The sequence below is a fragment of the Acanthopagrus latus genome, chromosome 2, assembly GCF_904848185.1.
Source record: "Acanthopagrus latus isolate v.2019 chromosome 2, fAcaLat1.1, whole genome shotgun sequence".
NCBI lineage: Eukaryota > Metazoa > Chordata > Actinopteri > Spariformes > Sparidae > Acanthopagrus > Acanthopagrus latus.
This window is the reverse complement of record NC_051040.1, coordinates 20436189-20460076: the sequence shown is the minus strand read 5'-3', so window position 1 is coordinate 20460076 and position 23888 is coordinate 20436189. Positions and strand designations below refer to the sequence as shown.

The 23888-nt window shown below is 40.3% G+C and overlaps 1 protein-coding gene across 6 annotated transcripts in view; it reads right to left on the bottom strand.

Moving 5' to 3' along the window:
• Nucleotides 1-23888, bottom strand: part of veph1 (ventricular zone expressed PH domain-containing 1) — an 86633-nt gene that overhangs the window by 33299 nt on the left and 29446 nt on the right. For 5 of the 6 annotated variants that reach the window (XM_037082782.1, XM_037082745.1, XM_037082753.1 and 2 more), the window contains 4 exons: nucleotides 12582-12745; nucleotides 11199-11408; nucleotides 3647-3867; nucleotides 884-1117 (listed from right to left, as the gene is read on the bottom strand). In XM_037082782.1, coding sequence (XP_036938677.1) covers nucleotides 884-1117; nucleotides 3647-3867; nucleotides 11199-11408; nucleotides 12582-12745 — 829 coding nt within the window. Of the gene's footprint in view, nucleotides 1-883; nucleotides 1118-2700; nucleotides 2955-3646; nucleotides 3868-11198; nucleotides 11409-12581; nucleotides 12746-23888 lie in introns of those variants that run through there. The other variant, XM_037082792.1, reaches the window with a different exon arrangement.

Genomic DNA, 23888 nt, shown 5'->3' with positions numbered 1-23888 from the left:
TAACAAGGTAGAGAAAAACACAAGGGCAAAATGAATTTCAATTCATGACAGGAGTAGTGTGGGAATAAGCATGAGTTTGTTAAAGATACTAATCTTTTGTACTCACTACCCGCCTACAATATCTGTTTCATTGTAAGAAAACTGCAGCCTTTAGCCAACTTCTAGTTTCTGAAAGTGATTGTGCCATAGACCAACAAGAAGCTTTCCTCCTATTCAAAGAATTCATTATTCAGTTGACGAGATGCACCTAACACGGGCCTGTTCTCAATGCAAATACACTCTGCTTTTATGATTTGAGGCTGCTTTCAGTACAATGAAATGATTCCATGCACGAAGTAACGTCACTGCAGCAAATATTCTGATGTACTTAAGCAGTAAAACTAAAAGTAGAAGTTATACACTTGACAGGACAGAAGAAACTCTCCAGGGGAAACAGAATTAAACTTTTATCTTCTGAAATAAATATTTCTAGACAGCTCTGATGGAGCTCAGGATTTATCATGAGGGCAGCTGTTTTACTCCAAACTATTTTACTGTACGAAGCAACTGTGCGTGTGAGACCTTAAGGATTTGGAAAATAACACGTAACAGCTGTTAACATCAGATCTAACTGGATGTAAATACTCAATGAAAGTATGCTGCTGTGCCTTGCGCTTAAATGTGCACACAGTCTCTCTAAAGATGATGCACTGTATGCTATACATTGTTTAAACAGGAATCCTACAGACGACTTATTTCATCTTGGCTCGAAACATGACTTCCTGAATTGACAGGAGATCAATCAAATACAACACGCTCCGCAGTGACAGTGATAACAGCCGATTATTCATGAAAACAATGTCTTCCACAGCAGAGTCCTATGAAAAGCCACACATTAACAGACCTGTTGAATCTCATCTCTCGCCTCTCCTCCCTGACAGCTTGGCTCAGGCTGTAGCGTCGCTGGGGGGCAGGAGAGTCTTCCTCCACCTCCACCTCACCCACCTCTTCCCCCATTTTCTCCTCAAAGGCCTGGATCTTCACCTGCAGCCGCTGCTCTGACCTTTCATCTCCCCCTACTCCTCCTCCCCCTCCGGGATGAGATGCACAGGGAGACGGTGGGCATGCCTCGGCCACCCTGTGAAAAACACACACACACACACACACACACACACACACACACACACACACACACACACACACACACACACACACACACACACACACACACATAAGGGGCAAAGGGTTGAATTGCAGGTGTTGGGCACGTGAGATGAAGCTGGACAGACATATTTGGATGGATTTCAGTAGCCTCCCCCTCCCTCCCTCCCTCCCTTTCTGGTGAGCTTTCCTGTAATTCTCACTTTCTCACAATTACTGGCTCTATCTCTGAGTCTCTCACCCCGTCTGTCCCCCTCCTTCTCACCTTGGCTTTGTTTTTCTTTGTCCCTCACCACGGTGCCTGTCTCCTCTCTCTTTCTCTCTAACTCAAACTAGTTATTCCCTCGCTCCCTCTCCCTTTATTTGTCCATACTTCTTTTTCCACAAGTGGCCTTCATAACTTCAGTAAACAGTCCACTTGTTTAGCTGAAAGAGGACTTTCAACTACCCCATTGTTGATTTTCTGCTGTCCTCACCCCCTGCTAAACCACCCTGCCTCTCTTGATCTCTCCTTCACTCGATCTTTCTTCCAGAAGACCCCAAGCAAAGCCTCCAATCCGGCACACGATGTTCTGATTTCGGAGAAAGCTGTGTGTGTCATTCCCATACTGCAGCCAGATGAATCCCAGTCAACTCATGCACATCAGCATGCAAAAATATGCACTCACGCACACACACAAGCACACGCTGTCCTCATATACTGCGCTCTGAAGAACTGCATGACTTAAAATATAGCAATTATATGAAAGAAGTCATTGAAGGACACACTTGGACATAAAGATACTAAAAGAAAAAGATTTGAGTGGGGGTTAATAACAACAGTATGTTCTCACAAATCTAAATTTAATAGGTTTTAGAACTACAAATCAGTTGGATCTGTGGGCTAACGTATTTGTGCAGGCAAAACTCCTCAATATTGATTTCATTAATTCTCAGTTTGTTTACAACTATAGTATGCTTTGTCATTCATGAACAACTTTGAAAGCCACTTAAAACATTATTGCAATCTGTATTTCTGCCTAGCATTAAAAAGTAACAAGTTAATGTGCAATAATCAAAGTTTTGGAGAAAAATCTCTGTTATTAGTTATTAAGAGCTTAACAGTCAGGAAACTGTGTGTTGACTGATTACATTTGATTGAAAGCAAAATCAAAGGACAGCTGCATGACCATTACCCTGATTGATCAGGCATGTGACATAACCCATTTCCAACTTCAAACCAGGGACAAGACCACAAGCAAAACAATCGATTACAGACGATCATGCTGGATCAAGTCAGTCTTAGTGAGAAGCTGGTAAAGAAAATAGGTTTTTCAGTTCAGGTTTTTATGGCTACTTTCAGGTACTGTGTTCAGTCATTGGTCTCAAGTTGTTTGACACTACTTTAATCCTATAGGACTATAATCCTTTGAAATAATAAACATGAAGTATCAATCAAATATCACAAGTCAAGTTACTACTGTAGTTCTAAATGAGACACACATCTAGATTCCCATTGCTGTCAGATCAGCACCAACCATTTTGAAAGTAAAAAAGACAAGTGGTCATTTTATGGGGAGTTGCATGCTAGAATTTTATTTGGAAGGAAAGCAAACAGGCATATCACCCAACATGTCAAAATATATATATATTCTTAAAAACTAACAGCATATGTGACAATAATTATATAATGTATATTATTATGTTGTAGATTCTTGAGAGCTTGTAGGAGTATCTAATCTAGCTATAATAAATGGAATCTCTGTCTGTTTGCATTTAAGTTATTTGTATAACTTGAGAAGCATTCATCCAGTCTACTTCACACAGATTCGTTGCTGAGGACCAAAGGTAGGGCAGTGTTAGATTTGGTCCAGTTTGGACATGCTAAATGTCAAGTATTGTTCTATGTTTGAGCTTCATGGCTCTGCTGACTGAAGCTGGACTCATGTGGATCCCTTTTCACATTATCTCATGGGCAAGCAGACATAAACAAAATGGAGGTAAGCATGTTGCAACAACTTGCTGAAGTAACGTGTTGCAGAGAGACAAAAACAAAAGCAGAAGACTAAATGACTGGGGAGACGCAGCCATCACTGGTTTACTATTCTTCACTGAGAACTGGAGGGGAGATTTGAAGTTTATGTCAACAGTTTTGTGCTAGCTGTTAGCCTGAAGGGATAAAATGTTATTGTTGCTTGGCAATATTAACAGTTCCTCTAGGATACCTCTCTCATTGGTTGTTGTGGTTCGGCTCTGAAAGTACCAATGTAATCATTCAGATTTTAAACCATAAATATCAAACATGTTTGATAATGTCAGGACAGTCTCAGTGACTCTGAGAAGTTCAGGAGGTTTAAGACTGGATCTGTAAACCCTCACATTAACAGATTATTGTGCCAAATATCATGTTTTCAACAGGCACTGCACGAGTCTGCATGAATAATTTGTATAGTTGTTTACATAAACAAGAGAAAATTATAACAGGATTAAAACACATCCTGTCAGTCCCTTTAAATATGTCTCTAACCTGCAGTGCATGGCCGTGCTCTCCTCCAGTCTCCTCCCCAGCAGTCTGGCTATAGCAGTAAACGAGTTGCTTATCCTGTAGATGTCTTTCCCACAGCCTCCCAGTATAGACGGGTAACGATCGGTCAGAGCTCTGATCTCCAGCAGCAGCGTGTGGTGAAAGCTGTGCTCCATGCTGCCCAGAAGGGACACCAGGTAGACCAACGAGCTGTGAGCATGAGCCTGAAGAAAACAGAGAAGCGAGCTGTTAAAATGATATCTGGTGTTGCTAAACTAAAAGAAGAAACAAGAAAAGTGAGAAAGAAACACAAAAAGTGTCCATTTTACTGCACACAAACCATCCAGTTTAATGTTTATTTCTAATGTTGGAATTGGTTTCCTAAACTTACTGAAAATGAGGTCAGTGTTGTATTGAAAGTTTCGTTCCCTGCGTGTGTTTTGGTGAATCAGGAGTGTATTTTATTTACTCTGACTCTTACTCTGACATAATAGCTCTCAGCAACCGAGAAAGTATAAACGTCTTCTTCTCTAAAATGGCTTTACTTTCACCCACTAGGCCTTTGTAACAACATCATTTCATCATTCTCTGCCTGCTCTCTAGGTAAACTGTATCCAGAGCATATACAGTCTGCTCACCTTTGACATAACACTTAAACTCTCTGTAATGCATAATTGTTGTATTCTTAAAGGGAGGTTCATTAGTACCCTTTTTTGAGATATGCAAAATCATAATCAATAAAGCCCCACAAATGCAGTATCTGCTTTCCTATGCTCACTGATTAAAACTGCAATGTTTTATCCATATCCACTTCGGACCCCTTATTCATTGGTTGTCCTTGTAAGTTTATCTACAGAGAGAGGGCTTTTTGTTAAATAAGAAGATCCTTTTTGTCCTTTTTGAAAAACAAGTCTCAATCTGAAATCCTGTGAGATGTAAATTGTTGCATTAGGATGATGATGGTGGAAACATGAGTCAGAGTTGGAAAGAAGAGTTCATCTAGAAAAGCAGCAGAAATGTCTCAAAGCTATGGCTGAATGTTTAACTAAAATGTTGACAATTCTGTTGAGGCAACAACTGTAACAACTCACCTCACGAGATTCTCCCTGAATGAGACTTGTGCATCCGGTTACATGAAGGAAGTTATTATTTAACAAATAAGTCAATCTCTGTCGGAATTTTTACCATAATGTTGTCACACACGCAGGATAACAACTCCTGCCTAAGGCCACCTACTGGATCAGTTCAATAACTTTTGCTAAGTATGACTCATGTACACAACATGTAAATTCAGGGCCAAGATTTAAAACACGCACCCTAACACGCATGCCCTTTTGCAACAAGCAGACACAGCTGTCCTGCTACCGAAACAAAGAACACAGATTAAAACACACACAGACATTTCTCATGAAGCAAAAAGCTGATATAGCTGCTATTCACTATTCACACTGCTATTGTTCAGAATCTCACATATAACCTTTAACAAAAAACAGACATTTTGAAGCGCTGTAAACCAGTCAACACTTAAGTCATTGTGATAACAGATGAACTAAGGTGACATGATTTAGTAACAGCTCTCTTGCTGTGTTTTAAAGCCGAACCAAAGCCAACAAAACCCCCAACTGTGGGTCTGAAAACAAAACCAGGATTTAAAAAACAAGAAACAAAAACTTAGAAAGGCTTATAAAATCTTACGCTGTTTGGACTGAAAAAAACTAAGCTAAACTAAAAACATCCCTGTCCTCTTCTGAGAGAGACCAAATGATTGATTGATGGAGGGACAGAAAGACGGACAGAGCCAACCTGTGTTTACGGAGCTCGGCTCACCTTGTAACAAGGAGAGAAGAATGCGCTTACCACACAGTTTGGGCAAGTTTCACAAGCACTCTCTGTAGGATGCCAAAATTATACGTGGACGCTGTAACTACCAGAAAAGGTAGAACTCGACTTTATACTGTTACAACATGCCAAGTAGGTATTTAGGAGTTTATGAGGTCGAGAAACAGGAGCGTGCCTGGAGTCCAGGCTGCAAGTACAAAGGCTGTGGCGGCTTTTTACTGTCGGGATGATTTTTTTACTTTTTAAGGACTCGCTACAAAATATCCAAACATTACAGCATAGGCATGAATTTGCATCATGTACAGTTTGTTAATAAGTTGGTGCAGTAAAACTATTAAAAGCCTGCCCGTATGACACCCTCCTTAATCATCAAACACGACAGATTGTGTTTAATTGTCTGGAAAAGGCGCTTGGCCTTGAACACATCACTGGTTCAACTCATGACCAAATTCTTTTGGAAAACCCTGCAAAAAGAGGAAAATAACAGAAGGTTTAAAGAAAGGCTGAGATCTGTTGTATTTAATAATGACTGTTAATGTTCTCCAAACAGAGTAACAGATATTCCTCCAAAGTAACAGGACAGATACGGATCTTTCTGCCACATGTGTGCGCAACTACACAAACACGCACACACTTGGCCTATTCACTTCCATCAATCTGGTAACATAACACCAACAACACTGATAGCCAAGTAGCAGGTCCAGGGAAAAGGCCAGACCCTCTCTCTGCTCGCTGACCTGCCTGCTTTCTTAGTGTCCCCTGATTGTCTGACAGCACACTGGTCGCTCTGCTTCCTCCAGAGCTGCAGTCTGGCACATGACAACTAACCCTGGTCTCTAACAAGCCCCATGGAGATGCTGCTGTGTGCATGAATGTGTGCTTTCCTTCCCAGAGCGCATCAATTATTTGTGAAAATGAGTAGGCTATATATCACAGGAGAGATGATTTCAGCTTTGAAATCTTAACAGAGTAAGTGTGGGGACTTTCAGCAGAGTCACTGAAAGTATTCTCTCCATACGAAATCAACCGTACAGTATGAGGTTTAACCAGCATAAATCTTAAGATGATATGGGAGAGGAGAAAAACCACTTAAAACATAGGTAGAAAAGTCTGTAATGGTAGAGACAGCAGTTGTAGGAGTTTTAAAGCTGATTTTGGACCAAAGTCACTTAACTTTTTTAATCTTTTCAATCAGATTTGACTGGTGACTCCGTACATGCAAATTTTATCATAAATTCTGATTCTCTCCTAATTCATTTAGATTACCTTATTAGCCCCTAAATAAGAGCCAACATGGCAGATGAGTGGCAACACTGGCTTTTGAAATACTCCATATTCGCGTTGAATGTTATTCCTGGATCTTTCAGCAATCACTTTCAAAATCAAGACTGCATAACATGTTCTGTGTCTGTGCAAGTAATTTCCAACCTTTTTGGTGCGTGACACTCAAAAAACAAAGCAAACTTGGGGCCCACTTGTCGACACTTAAAGATTTTCACGAGTTATTCTTACCTTCTTAACTTTCTTCTCTGAATAAGTTTTATAGCCCATAAGAGGTTAAAAGGATTCAGTATTTCACAAAATACTGGTTAATAATCAGACCATGACCATGGACTGACAACCACTGCTACATTTCTAAAATAATGATTAAATTAAATTAAATGACATTGAATTAAATTAAATCACTCAATGAAGAAGAGGGTACACGGTAACAGTGCAACTGTTTAACCATAATTCTGGCCGATAACATTTAAAGAAAAACTGAGTGACCTGTTATGACACTGAAGTCAACACAGAAAAAGGAGCACAGAGTCTAAGAAAGACAAATGAGGTATAACAGAAGGTCAACCCAAACTATAGCCTTAAAATAACTATAACATTGACATATTTCTGACCAGCATCAAAGCTAGGATTTACTACAGGACTGCTGGATCGGACAGCATTATTGGGGTTTTATTCCCTCAGTATTTTAATAAACATGGTGATATATGCTGATCTAACAAGCAGTGAATCCAGAAACACAATATAGACTAACTCCCTTCAGGGGGTAAAGGAAGCCAGAGAGACTATTGTGCAATCCTGTCACAATCAAGTACAAATGCATCCTAGTGTGTGTGTGTGTGTGTGTGTGTGTGTGTGTGTGTGTGTGTGTGTGTGTGTGTGTGTGTGTGTGTGTGTGTGTGGGTGCATGTGTGTGTGTGTGTGTGTGTGTAGGGCACGAACACAAACCCACAGGAGGTACTCTCCACTGCCATCACCAGGAGGCCTCGGTGGAGGCATTTCCCAGAAAAACATGGGTTATTTTCCAAATGGATCCAATGTGAAGAAAGACAGGACACTGAGGTCTGACCAACTGTGTGTGTGTGTGTGCGTGTGTGAGTGTGAGTGTGAGTGTATTTGTGTTTGTACAAAAGCTGGGTTGGCAGGTTCTTCAACAAAAAGACTCAGGAGGAAGGGAGCTTTTGGAGGAAAGGTTGTCCTGGAGTAGCAGAAAGCTTGATTATGGTTTCCAGCTCTGTGTTCTCTATGTGTATGTCTCTATCTGTGTGTGTGTGTGTGTGTCTTCTGAAGACAGTCGTTCCATATTTTCCCCTTTCGTTAATTCCCCCAAATTGATGTTAAACTGCCTTAAATGGACCCAGAGGAAAACAGTGGGAACTCTCACCCTGTCCTGCTGTCACCGTCTTCACAATGCACACACACATTACACACGGACTAGTGTGTGACTTCATCCTACCTATCATTACACACTGTTGCAGGCACAATCACATATTACTCACTACGTGTTCACAACACAAGTTCATGCAATTATCTCATGCACTACATACCTATGTGTCAGGCAGGCCCCAAATGGACCACTGCACTTTGCACACTGTGACTCAATACTTAAACCGTATGTGTGGGAAACACAAAAGTATAACCTGTTAACCTGTTATACGGAAGCAGCTTGCATCTTCCGAGGTGTTTTCAATTCCTGTTTACGGTCTGCCTTGGCTAAGATCCCAAATGCCCATGGGTGAAACCAACATTTAAATCCGGTATTTATTTGTGCCCAGTTCAGTAAAGTAACTTGCTGACTTGCCAGATACGTTAATTACAACATATCCTCACTATGTTATGTTAAGAAAACATGATTTGATCAGTATTACGTTTCAGAATGCATTTGTGAACAATTTTTTGGAGACAGGGCTGCTAGGAAAGACAACAAAAGACATGTTGATGAAGGTTCTCAGTCATCCAGGTCATAGTGGTTCTAAGCTCTGTATCCTAGGCAGCTGGACGCGCTTCCATTTCTTGAAGACGTTTCACCGCTCATCCAAGAGGCTCCTTCAGTTCTGACTTACTGGAGGGGAGTGACCCATAAGTGTCCCTAACGACCCTGAAAATCAGAGCTTACAGGTGCCCTTAATGACTCTGCAAGGACACTCCCACACAGAGCTTACCTGCAACTCCCCTCCAGTTACTTAGAACTGAAGAAACCTTTTGGATGAGAGGTGAAACATCTTCAAGAAGCTGAAACAGGTCCAGTTGCCTATGACACAGCACTTAAAACAACAAAAGACAATTGATTTAAGATTGATTTAAGACAATACACATCTGAATCTGATTGGAATCATATTTCAAACCTCCGCCAAAAGCGGCTTCGATCCAATCTGCAAAAACTGCATTTCACGTGGTTTTGTTGTGTTGTGGACTTAGGGTGCATCTAAAATAAATCTGGATACAATCTGAAAAGCCGGAAGTCTGAACAAGGCCTAACAGTCTACAGCCACACCAGCAGCTCTGTGAGGCTGCACTGAAATAAAAGAGAGATAAAGCTAACATTAGCATGCTAGCATCCCCACAAATACAATGTGAACATGATGGTGTTTGGCAGGTATGATTTAACAATTTTCACCATTATCGTGACCTGATTACAGGGCTACATGAAACAGGATCACCAAAGAATTTAGGCAGCTGATAAAACAAGTCTTAATGACTGACCCTCCAATGTGTGCATGTCTGTGTTTGTGACATTATTCCTTCCCTTTCCAACCCATCAGTCAGCAGTGACGCCACCTTGCAGTTTGCGCCAGTTGCAAGGCTAATTAACCTGCAATCAGCAGCTCAAGTGTTTTTGTAGAGGGTCTCTAGGGAGGGGTCCACAGTCAGCTAATGGCTCAAACACCACTTTTTACAACAAAGAAGTGCTATTAGGTCAAACGAGCAGCCAAGTCTGCAGGGCAGCCCAGTGTTTAACCCACAGGTTGGGCAAAACGGGGCTAATGGGACCAATTTAGCTGAAACATATTTTGATATTGTAAGTCTTCCAAAACCCTATGTTATTAGAAGCATTAGTTATAGTTTGAGCAGATGTATTTTTAAAAATCTGCTGAATCAAATACTTTCACACACTAGACAGGAAGTTTGGATGATCCAGTTGCGGTTCAGTTGAGACTGTCCCTTTCTGAGAACAGATCATAATAAAGTAATCCATCGTAACAAAGCTGATTTTCCATTTCTGCTACTTAATTGCTCCATCATATTCAAATTTTCCCCCCACGGGGGCTGCAGTTTGTTGTATGTATTCATCTCTATTCAGCTGCAGAGAGACAGAACTCTCTGAGGAGCCGGCACGTGTTTGTTTAGGATAGGCAAACCCTGATTTTGGTGTCAGACAGCAGTCACAACTTCCGGATCTGCCCGGCCTGTCCGGTGTGAGAGTGTGTGTTTTATGCTTGGCAGGACAACAGAGAACAAGTCATGAGAGAGTGCAGCCAAATTCTCCATACTCATTAAAATAATCACTCCTGCATGTTTCTGTGTGTGTGTGTGTGTGTGTGTGTGTGTGTGTGTGTGTGTGTGTGCGCGTGTGTGTGTGTGACTGCCAAGCAGACATAAGGAGTATAATAATGTCAAGTCAATGCCATTTTTACATGAATGTGTTTATCTGACTCTGTTTACTAGGAACAGCCAATGCACCACAATTGGCTAACATATATAACTATTTACTTGAATGTTTTTCTTGAGGGGCGTGGCTTGACAGTTTGGGAATTAAGTAAATTGCATTCTTACTGTTAGATGAAAAGACTGATCCCACTGTAATGTGTATTAAGTCAATACTGAGCTGGCACCAACAATGCCAAGCTAAGCTTAGCACAAACACTGGAAGCTGAGGGAAGCGACTAACCTTCACCAGCACCTCTAAAGCTCACTTGTGATTCAAATGTTGTATGTTGTTTGTTTTATTGGCGTCTACAGTAGCCAGAAGTGTTGAATGTGCATTACACAACCCGCCATGGAGCTAGCAGTCCGAACATGTCTCCAAACAGTGAAGATGGCCGGACCAGGAGGGAACACTACAGCCTGTGAGACGGTGAAGGCCAACAAGGAATATAGTGCAGAGGATATTTACCTGCTGGGTTTGGGTTTCAACTAACAAAGTTAAGGGTAGATGCATTTAGCAGCGGTTGGCAGTTACTTTAGTGGTAAAGCTGTCATCAGAAATTCTATAAATCTTTATCTATATCCTCCAGTTTCACCCAAGTCAGTGAAAAAAGTTATAACATTGTTTTTTGTAGAAAACCATTTAGCACTGATTGTGCTTTTATGGGAACTTGATGGTCCCCTTCTCTTCAGTCTGAACTAATCCTGAAACACAAGCTTCCAACTAACTACCAACTATAAATCACTGCTGCAGATGAATACAAAAGTATTAATTCATGTGCATCTGTACCTCACTGATGATCCCCACAGCACCATGGATTTCAGCCACGTGACCCAGGAGAGCAGGACACTGCTGTCCCACAATCCTCAGCGCTGGCAGGAAGCTGACCAGTGAGGAAGGGCTGGCCTGTGACACGTCCACCAGCGCGACCAGCAGGGCCTCAGTTAGGGAATGGTCTCCTAGGTAACTGACTAGTGTGGGCACCTGAGGGCTCAACATCTGTTCAGGTGAGAAGAAACACAGGTAGAGAGGACAGAAAGTTACTTAATTTTGAGAATAAACCAACCAGTCATTGGAGTAGAGGCTCAAGGTGTCATTAACAAAGGCTGCAGGTTAGAGGAGTGACCCTGTAGTGAGATAAACCGACTGGTAACTAATAAAAAAGAAAAGCTTGAAAGCTCTTCCGCCTCATTATCTGGACTGGTCCCACTGGACTGGACTAGATCTGGACTGGATCAGTCCGACAAAGACTTCCTGCTGCTATTTTATGAGTCACTTGTTCTGAACAATCTTGTTAATCTAAAAAATATCTGTTCATCAAGGAGAAGATGTTGATATTATGCAATTTCAAAGTTCCATAAAATCTTTTCAATAGTACCACATCTCTTCCAGTAAGTGGATCTAACTGTTGTGATGAATGTAGCCACAATCAGAGCAGAAATATTTTGTGTGTCCGTAGAGGGGGTGGGGATCAGAATAACTCCAGATGGCTGGTTTTGTGGCTCTAGTGTGTCACATGTGAGTGAGACTATCCATGTTTTACCAGCATGTGCTCTGTCTGTTGGTATGCGGTACTTTCCCCTAATCTTGAACATCAGCTGCTCTGCTCCGAAATGTGCAGGATTAAGGGAATTCCTACTGAGAGATGTGCTCCAATTCCTCACTTCTAGCTACGTTCCAGCGTAATTTTTATTACATTCCGTGATGAGATCTTTACAGGATCAAGCAAATTTTAACGGTAAATGTCTGATTAAGCTCGACTCACTGGCAGAGATGTTAAAGCAAAGCTCTACATTGTTGATGAATTTAAACTCATGCCATAGAGACGCAGTTCTGATTTAGTTTTATGGTGCTTTTTTTTTCAGATAACTAAACTGTCTGCTATTACTCCCTCATCATCATTTTGAATAATTGGTGTTCAATTAGGTGTTTCTATGCTTCTTGAAACAGTTAATCTAAGACTGACTAAGATGCCAACAAAAAGTTTTTGAAATATGTGACGAAATATAAATTGCATTCAGATTTGTGGGAAAGTGGCAGTGGGATAATTCACTCAGGCCCATGTGGTCACACAAAATAACAGTGTGTGGATGGGACAGTGAATAGTTTTATCTTCCCACGGTACACTGTGTTTTTTTTTTCCTCACATAAAAATCAACTCAAACAACTCACAAGTGGATGTTGCTCTGCCACCATCTGAATAAGTCTGATCAGGTGTTGCTGCTCCGGGGACTCCAGCTGTGACATCATGGCAGTGAGGTTGCCCAGGTGACAGTGGATGGTGTCTGGCTGTCGGGGGTAGACCGAGGGCAACACCCGTAACAGCATGTGGTTACCTGTCAGAGAGAAAGAGAGACAGAGTTGGTTTCAATATGTGGTCAGCCATGCAATAAAAAATCAAAACTGTACAAACAACAAATTTAAAATACAAACTTGACAGGAACCATGGTATTGAAACCAGTATTAAGTGTGAACAGTGGTGACCAATGTGAAGTCTACTGTCTTTTCAAATCTTTCTCCCTGTTCAAACCAAGACCACTTTTTTATGTGTTATAAACTTTATCCTTGGTACACTCAGTTGCTAATTCATTAGGTACATCTAGTTAAACCTATTACAGTCTAATGCAATAGCACTGCGATGAATTCTCCCTTTATCAAGGACATAATGATCAGTTTTCATTGTTACTGAGGCGTTGACTCAACTTTATGATCGTATCCGAGGCCACAGTTTGTGCTGCTGTGGAACTGACAGCGTTATATGGAAAGGTGTTTCCATTATTTTGTCCACCCCATTTATAGCAATGAGGGTGCACCAAGCGAAAACTCACCCTTACATCACCCAATGGTCTGTGGGCTGCCATTTTGAAGCCTTGAGTTTGGCAATACGGCCATCGCCATCTTGGTTGCCAAATTGTCAATCACAAGGTATCCTCACCCGAAAGCTGTACCCTCCCTTATCATCTGTTTTACCATAATCCATAATCACCATAATCTATAAAATTAACATCACTGTGTATTAAAGTAGACTTAAACTAGCAATTAAGACCAAAAAGTCATAGGAAACTGTTGCTTACTACTAAGGCAAAAAATCAAGTGAGAATTGGGTCATTTTGTCATAATCATATACTATAAAATCAGATTCTTCTTGAAAACAGAAGCTCCATCCATATTTTCTACAGTCAACATAAACTACACTTTATATAATGCAATACAATTCAACAGCATTTCAGACTCGCCAGATAGTGAACTTATTGCAGGACTTGTATTAGACTGTATCTACAAGGGTCAAGTTACTAAAATAACTGACGGCCAAAGTTATGAAAACATTCAAGAATTTTCCTTTGAGCTGTTTGTGGTGCAGCTGTTCATCAACATCTTGTGTATTTCCTGAAATTGTTATTTTTCTCATAAAGCAGACATGACCCCCAGTCATGATGCAACATCTGTGTTCAGATCCATTTCCCCATTTGTTGTCAATATTGCTTCAATGATGCTGATGCAGGAAAAAAGAAAGTCAGAGCTGACGCACAAGCAAAATCAACCCACAGCATTACCCAACAGCCACTGACTCACGTATGCAACATCTTTAAATCATTCACAGTTCAGAACAAAGACTCTTGTTTCCAAATGGTAGCTTCATTATTGGTGACATTTCAAGATTTCAAACAATGGCTTTTGTGTCCTACAGTGAACTGACAAGCAGAAGATATTGTCCCTTTAATGTTTAAGAAAATATTGTAAATTCAGTGTTTAACCACACTAACAAAAGATAATTTTTGTGTGGTGTTGATGTTGAATGTCTGTTGGTCTTCTATTTTACATTATTTACAGTATCTGCAGAAAAAAGTTGAAACACTGTGTGAACATAGTCTGATGAAGTCAGAAAAATAAAACAAACTGATTCAATTTAACAGATGAAGAAATCAGCACTTCATTTGGAATATAACATACAGCTTCACTGTGAGATCAACCCATTTCAGCAGGTTTCAGATTGAGTCCCATGTGATGATTTAATTAAATTATCCTAGATAAACTTTATCTATTCATGGTGGACTGCTGACATGTGCTGCAAGAGGTAGCAGAAGCAGATTATTGGATTGACATTAATCAAAATCCCACAAAAAGAAACATTATTCTTCTATATTAGAACTATTTATTCTTGCCATATACTATATCAACAAGAAATGCCAAGATGCCAACATGTAGCAGGTATATAATGTTACATGTTAGCAAAAAACATTTGCTGGTCTGTACAACTGAGGCTGATGGGAATGTCTTTAGTTTTGTAGGCATTTGTTCATGAACCAAAAATTTCAAAAAGTGATATTTTGACTAGTTGGTGGTACAAGGTAAGCAAGTTAAAGGGTAACATTCATTAAAGAGCGTTTATGGGTCTTGGGGAGTACTACTGCATATCAACCTGTACATAATCCAGGTCCAAAAGGGTTATAGGAGTGCAACGCTATAATGGACTGTTTTTTCAAAAACTGGTACCTAAATTACCCACAATGTAACCATTGAATGGAATCACTGGTGGCAATTTATATGATCACACAAAGTTCCTACACAAGTGTGCCACAAAGGGATTTATACTACTTAAACTGTATGGAGTAGTACTTCCGAAGACCTGTTGACACACACTGATGTGTAAAATTGATGGAGTTACCCTTTAAGCAGTGATCAAAGATGAATCCTGAGGGGAGCACAAATGTCTGAACCAAATGTCTTGACAATCCATCTTGTGGTTGTTCAAGCATTTCACTCAAAACCACAAATGTAAAGCTCAGAGTGGCGCTACAAGAAAAGTCAGCGAATCAACAAATTTCAATTAGGTAACAACATACCTGCCTTTGCATTGACTTCTTAAAACAAAATTACCTTGTGTATCAGTTTTTATCACATTAACAGTATATATTGTATGCATGAACATCTGGTCTATAATATGGGGAACTTTTGTCATATAGGCAGGAGCCTAAAATCGAGGTTTTACATAACAGGTGATCCACAGCTATAAATCACTTTAAGCACAGGCCTAATGTTAGAACAGATGACCGGTACTGATCAACAGGGAGGACTGACTGTTCTGTACTGTTCTGTTCTGTGTAGGAGGAGGAGGAGGAGGAAAAGAAGAGTGCACATAAATATCTAGAAGATGACCAGTGATTATTTTTATGTCCCTTACTTTAATCATAAATCATACTCAACATCAAGCATGACATAAATCACCATGAAAAGAGACAGCAGAGGTAGATGTACAGAAAGAGGGAGAGAGCTCATAATAACCATAAAGTTAAGGCTGCTACATTTACAGGCCTGTTCAGAGGAATGTTAAAAGGCAGGAGGAGATGAGATTCTGTACCGAAACACACTGAGGAGGATTTATAGTGCTGATCTAAACGCACACGGGGTACATGTGACATGCAGCCTGGCTGGACTGAATGTACTCTTTTTGATGATTAAATATCTACTAATTGACCCACATTTTATTTTGAGAGAGCACTTTATTTGACTTCAGCTGTGTCGTCCTACAACTGTGCGTGTGTGCATTATCTGACCTTCATACCTTCATTCCAGCATACAGCCTACTCCTCATCATGACTTACAAATCTCACTAAAAACCTCCTGTAATGACCTTTGGTTCTCTAGCTCACAAAGGCAACATTTTTCTCCTCGGATATTTTTCCAAGAAAACAGAGACCTAACTGATCTGTTACACTATTGTTAGGTTTATGTGAAGAGGCAGGAGAGGACGTGATGGCTTTCTCTCTTTGCAGTGCTGTTTCCCAAATGTCACATTAGAATCCCAAGGAGAGTCACAAAAAAATATATAATTACCAATTCTGGAGAGACACTTACATAGCTCTGAAGAAAAAAATGACTCCAACATAGCTTTTGGCTATTCTTTCTTTGTCCTGAATATATCAAAATGTCTGTGCAAAATACTTCCATAAAGCCCCTAAGAGGACACTTAAACAGTCTGAGTCATGAGAAAAATAATTTCCTTTGCTGTACTGCAGACATGGCTGTGGTAAGAAGCAATTACAACCCACAGCAATGACAAAACCATAAAGTGAAGGTATCACTAACGGCGCTGGGACCAGTGCATCTAAGTCAAAGTTATTAACTGCACATATATATTTCATTTTTAACATCCTAAAGGCCAAATCTGTAGGATTCAATAGCAGCTGGTGGTGTGGCTGCGAAAAACCCGAAAGAGAGACTGTGATTGGTTTGTTCCTTATGGGCTACTATACCAACGTGCCAGTACAACATGGAGGACGCGCTCCCACTGCAGATACAAAACGCTCTAAGTTTCTAAGGAAAGGACAACACAATGATTCTTAGTTTCAGTTGATTATACATTAATGAAAACATAACAATGAATATTATATGTCTGCCGATAGACCCCACCTGAATCCTACACACTGGACCTTTAAGTGAAGACATTTCAGCCCTTAAAGTGGTTCAGAGGAGACCCTGAGTGCATACAGAAGAACTGAAGAGCAGAACAAGGTGTTCGAAATTCCATAAAACTCTATTTCACATTGATTTGAAAAGGGTTCTTTAAACTTCAATGGAATATTTACAAAGGCGAAAATAAGAACAACAGCATCCAAACTCATTAGTTAGTTGTCTTTTCTGTCAGGCTCAGCATGCTCAAGATGTTTGTTGTGGCAGCTATGGAGCAATTAGTCACTCTCAGACCAGGGCCACAACTAATGATTACTTTCATCATCAAATAATCTACCGAGGATTTTATCAGCTCATCGCTCAGTCCTTAAAAAATCAGCAATTCGTGAGAAATGTCCACCACGAGTACCAAGGGCATGCAGCTGCCTTTTCATGATTCTTTGGCTTTTCCAGTCAATCAATCAATCATTTATGTAGCTGAAAATCACATCTCATAATTTGCTTCAGAGGGCTGAATAATGTCTACAGCAGACGTCACCCTCTGTCCTTATACCCTTGAAGCGGGTGAGGAAAGACCTGCTTCTCTTGGGGCGGACAGACATCCTACAAATGTCACAGATCAACAAAGTCACAGAGTAAAGACTACAGATTACAATGACTTCATTTCTAAAATATTAAGATAACAAAACATTTTTGAATAAGGTGTTAACAGCCATGATAGCTGCACTGAGAGAGCTTGATTTGAACACCAGTATGTTTACATACTCACAATGACAGTGCTAACATGCTGATGTTAAAGGCGTACTATGTAATTTTGAGGAAGTAATGTTAATATCTTTGTTGACCGTTTGCTTATTTTATGCCTAAACAAACTGAATAGGAATTAGGTGCACTAGAAATTAGGTGGACACCATCCACCATCTTTGTTTAGCATTAGCATGCTAACATTTGCTGAGCTGACAGGGTTATCATCAGGCATTTGGACATACATTTCATTAGTTGATTAATTATTTTTGATTGAGTGCTGGCTTTGGTAGTGTGGGAACCCGAAAGTTATTTGGATTTACTGAATGGGAAACATGAACATCTGTACCAAATTTCATGGCCATCCATCTAATCTATCTATTGTGGACATTCACATGTTCACATCTATTCATATCCAACAATGCACAGCGAAGAGACACCCCTGAATCCTAAACTCTTGTGCAATGGAGGTTATACAAGACAAGAATGCACAGATCAGCACAAATGATATCCAGAGGGATGTGTCTACAAATTTTTACGACTTAAACGTGTTCTCTGTAGCTTCCAGTGTTCATTTCGTGTACACATCTCCCGAAAGTCATATATCATGCAGCAAAAACAAGCTCAGGTGGGCGAGGGCAGGGAGAACTGTCAAATCAAAATGTGAGAGACAGGAGTCAGACCTCTCCCAGGGAGCCCATATCTTTGGGATTCTGTACATTTTTGCTTCATGACTGAACCCTCCACCACCCCTCTGCAACACAGTGCAAATGATTTAAAGTATTCAGGACCATATGAAACCATTACGGCCAAGCCGGAGGGGATCCAGTCACTGGAGCTCAAAGAAAGACGTAAGGATTTTCCTCACGTGTACACATGACTCAAAATCCTAAATGCATAAAAGTGTTTTACTTCTAAATCATAAAGTGAAGACCATAACAGCAGGCCAGATGTGCACTTCATACAGATCCATATCTATAAACATCACAGAAAGTCTCTAGTGCAAAGTTTAAACTCAATGACCGTCCTCCCCTTTCACCTACATAACTTCACCCACAGACTCTCTGTCTGTGGAAGACTAAATGTCCCCTCCACTCTGACGTGAACTTCCTCTTCAACCCATGTAATTAATAAAGAACTCAGAGTGACGTTTTCAGACAGTGATGAGTCGAAGACAGATCCATTACTCAGCATTTCTTTCACCAACTGTGGAGTCAGCAGAAATTAAGCGCAGCTGGAGGTGTAGCCATCACAGTGGCATGCTTGATGTCACATGATATGAAGCACCCTGGTGTAAAGTCAGTTCAATAAGTCATACTTAAATAAGCAAAGCAGGACATGAGTCCAAAAGTGACTCAGTTGCATTTTTCTAAAACTGAATGTATGTTTTAACATTGAGAAGGACTGAGTAATGTACAGGAGAATTCACTATTATTGTTATAAGAAAGGAGTCACTGCAGACTGAGAGGAGACATATTCTGCTTATTTTCAGCTTCATCATTTTATTTTGGATTATTACTAGAATATGTTTACATGCTTTAATGCTCAAAATACACATCAGTTTTCTCATACTGTCCAGTGCTACAGCTCTGTATTCCCCCTCTGTCTGAAACGCTCTGTTTTAGCTCCTGTCTCTTTAAGAAACCCCCCTCCTGAACACAGCGTCGGCTCTGACTGGTCAGCTTGCACATGCCTGAGCTAGTGGCGCTGATAACAACAGAGGAGCTGCCAAACTGGTTGCTGATGTAGGATTAAAGGACTTCTGACGTGATGTGTTAGTGTTTTCTGAGGGATAGAGGAGTTTCTGTTGTCAGGAGACCCTTTACATGCACCAGAACCCAAATAACACAGAAATAAAAAGGCATAATTGTTAGAGGATAATGTATGACAGTGCTGACAACTACATATATTTTTGATCATTTTCCTCTTTTCTCAAACAGTTAAACTACCAACTTTAACAAAAGCATCACAGTTTAAGTGACCTGTAAACAACTTTTTGCTTCTACTGATCATTCTGAAGTAAATACTGAATGATCGGTGTAATGGCTTTACAAATAGAATGAGTCCCTATGCTATTGAAATGAAGGTCAAATTAAGGCACAAAGGAAGCCGCCTGCCATTACGCAACCAAAACAGGAAGAGGTATTGTTTTCCCCAGTCGCTATCCCCAGGTAACAGTGGTACAACTGGAATAACTGTGGAAACTCTACACCGGAAGGAAAAAGAACGCTGCTGATGGAGGAAGCAAAGAAGGAGAAAAGGGAGAGTCATAGACACTGCGGAAAAACAAGAGGCAGCGGACGGCCATTCACTCGATGGAGAGCACTCTGGTGTTGCGTCAAAGGCTGTTCCTTTGTTGATATGTGTTTCCCCTAACACTACGACCTGAGACAGTTCAAAACCGGCTGTCTTCCTTTAAGTGTTTTAATTAACAAAACTTCTCTTCTTATAAATACAACCAGGTGTGTTACCCTGCCTTTTCATAGCACTGACATCAGGGTTTCTTGGTCAAACCGTTTTTTGCTTTGGACAGTAGCCTGGCTGCTGGCCTTTGATGCCATCACTCACTGATTGGATTTGTATGTGTTTTTTTCCTTTCCGAAGCTTTACTGACTTCTTTATTGACATCCTGCAATTAAAATTATACATTTGTATAATCTTAATAAGAGTAAAGTCTATTTAAAATACAGTCTTCTGATTTCTCGAGAACCCTATTAAGTCACACTTATACAAGAATGTAGACGCAACGTATAACCTGCATATTGTCCATACACACACACTGAAGTAATTTCTTTACCGGTCTGTCGGAGGAACTCGTATGATGTATTTCCAGGTGGCTTAATTCCTACCTCAGGTTGTGACCATTAGGCAAAACATGGAAGCATTTACACTACACACATAATGTGTATAACATACCCACATGTGTCTTTTTCAATCATCATCTTTAGGTGTATGATATCTGTCTGCCTCTTCCTATGATAAGGCATTACACCATTCTTAATTTCATACCTTCATTGCAGGTATGGGTCCACTCTGTTTAAAATCTTTCTTTAACTCTTACTTAATAGCATATATTTAATAATTCAGCCAAAATCTTTTTCCCCAACACATATAACAATTTTTTCAGCATAAATGCAGCCCCAAGTCGAGCTTAACAACACAAAGTTGTGTTAAATTTGAGAGGCAGTCACACTTAATCACAACATGGGCAAAATGAGAAAATGTAGTGTTTCCTTACACAGCTTAAGATTTTTCACTGACTTCTTCGCCAAAATCAGTCGATGATCTACAGACCTCAATGTGGTATCAATTGACACATTATAGTCCAGCCTTTCATCAGATTGTCACTGCTTGTTTCTGTGTTTTAAGTTAAGAGCCACGTCTGTCCTCTCTTGCACTCAATTCAATGATTTCTCAACTTTTATTTTTCCAATTGTGGCAATGGAAGATAATGGCTCAACAGTGTGGGTACAGTGTTTCCAGGAAATGATTCTTATTGTTGTCAGTGGGGACCTGAAAAAAAACAAGTTGCCCATTGTGATAGAACTTGATACAAGAACTAAAAACAGCTGTTATGTTTGTTGTACTGATAGGAACACCCAACAGTGATACAGGTCGTAGTGTACTGACCTTGTTGTACACGTCTGTATCACAATTCATAACAAAAACAGTTCCAAAAGGTAAAATGATGACATAAAATGGGGAAAGTGGAGCTTTCATTTTTTTTAAAATACCCAACTATTGTATCTCATGAATCAAAAGAAGCACAAATGTTCGATATTTCATTTTATGTATCCTGTTAATTCCTTAATTGCAAAAGATTTGGACATAAAACATTCTGTAATCAACTTTTTATAATGTGGGACGGATTTTTTGGCAGGAGCTTGTTTTCCATTTTCAGTGTCATTACTGAGCCGAGCCTCTTGATTCCACTGGGCACGTCTCTGTTACCTGGTGTGTACAACACGATCTTGTTCAGTCGTCCAAGCAGCCTCAGACCCCACTGGGAGTATTTCAATAGCGGAGCATCACATCAGCCTCATATAGTCGACTTGCTCTGATGGTGTTTATTTCGGAATTTCGGATTGTTTGGATTTTTGTGCCTCTGCTGTGGTAGAACATGAGCTATGTAGTGAAATCGTTTCATTATTTGGTTGTTTTGTGTGTTTACTGTAAATCATTTCCCTCTTTGCTGTGCTGTACATACCCAACTTGGCACCAGGTATTTTATTTTGAAAACTGACCAGACACACAATGCTGTTCTGCTGTCGCTGACGGGTTAATGACATAAAATTGTTTTTTTTTAAAAAAAAAACCCACGACACATAAGCACAAACAAGTCATGACACAATAACACAACCACTACTCTAGACCATGACAGCTGTCCCTGGCAGGTTGATGGCATATAAATACACAACACCTACGAACACATACAAACTTCTGGAAACACCAGAAGAAAAAAAAAAAGATTTCTAGGTGCTGTAGTGTCATGTTTGAGGCGCTTCCCTAGTTTTCTTTTAGATAGTCATGATGGCTTTTAAATGCTTGGTGGTTGTGCTTTTATTTTTATCTGTCGGCAGTCAGTCAGTCAGTTCCAGAACTTCACTTTTTACTGAGAAAAACCTGCCAGACAGCAGCAGAAAGTGTCAAAATGTGTTGTCTAATAGACACCAACACACCTAGATGGGAGTGAAAGAAAAGGACGTGTTGCTGAAGACGGTGGTGAATTCAGCCCTGTTGTGTAGAAAAGATAAGGCATAAAGCTTTAATAAACTGGGGACAGGTTAAAGCAATATGTTGTCCCTGTGAATCCGTTTTGCCACTTTTCTCTTTTTTCTCAAACCTCTCCCACTCTGTCTCTCCATGTGCAGCTGTCTGAATGAAAAGGCTGTTCCACCCAGATAACAAGAGAACAAGTGTGTGTATCAGTAGGTATTTGAGAGAGGGAAAACAGAAAACACAATGAAAGAGACACAGGCGGAGAGACGGAGGGAGGGGGAGACGGGTGAGAGTGGGAGAACGGGAGAATCCTTAAATCTCATGAGGAAGTCATTATTTCCATCCCGCTGAAAATACACACAAACAAACGCATACACACAACACTCTAACCACATACAGTCTATACACACAACCGTGCACAACCACACATGGCAAGGCTGACAAATAAATAAATAAACAGAGCGAAGCAGAAGAACAATAAACCCTTTTAGAAACCCCCCGATGTCTGGGATCTATTCATACCTCCCTCAATGTATGCACAAATGCACAAGCGCGCGCACACACACACACACACACACACACACACACACACACACACACACACACACACACACACAGTCTCTGCATGGGGGCAAAAATCAGGAAAGTTTATGTTCCATGCTTCCTCCCCCTCTCCCTTTCTCCCTTTCTCTGTTTCTCTCCAAGTCGCAGGAGCTGAAGTTATATCTGATTACGACACACAGGCTACCTCCAACGACGCATTACTCACCGCCTCGCTCACGAGCTGGAGCACTGCTTTTACACTTCTTTACTTGAGAGGGCCAAGCGTTTTCACAAGGGCGGAAATTTTGAGAAATTTTCTAACATTTCCTCACTTCCTAGAGCAACATTCCTCACGAGTTTAAAGGTATAATTTTGTGTAATAACTGGGTTCAAGATGAGGTTAAGATCAGAGACAGGATCAAAGATAATTTAGTACATCTTGATGTGTGAAATATGTAAAAATGTAACACTTAATTCAATTTCAACCCTGGCTTTAATCAGCCAGATCACAAACTCATATTAACTCAACTGATCTCGAAGACAGAAGTGAGTGACCCAACAGGGTCTGACTCTTCTTCTACCAATGAAAAAAGTTGTATATCATAGGGGAGATCGGCCAGGAATACAGAAATATTTTGATGTACAACAAATCAAAAAGGCCCAAATACTTAAGAATCTGTCATCATGTCATCAGTAGTGTTTCATAAACTTTGTAAAGTTTCTCTGAACTCCAGAAAAAAAAAACAGATTTTGGTGACTCAACTGTTGACTTGTTTACAACCAGTCTGACTATCTTGTGTTTCTTGTCCTATTTCTTGTACTTTGCTGCAGTGATGTCACCGTGTTCCCACATTAGGGCCGTGCGATATGACCGAAATCTCATATTTTGATACATCCAGATAATCATAGTGTATCATAATATAGCACTTTTTCTGCTTTTGTCTTTTGTCTTGGCTGGTCAGAGTCTTTCTCCTGTCGTTCTCTCTTCCATGTTTCTTTGAGTTGTGGTCATGCAAACTTCAATATTAATTATACAATATATATCATCATATCATAGTTACT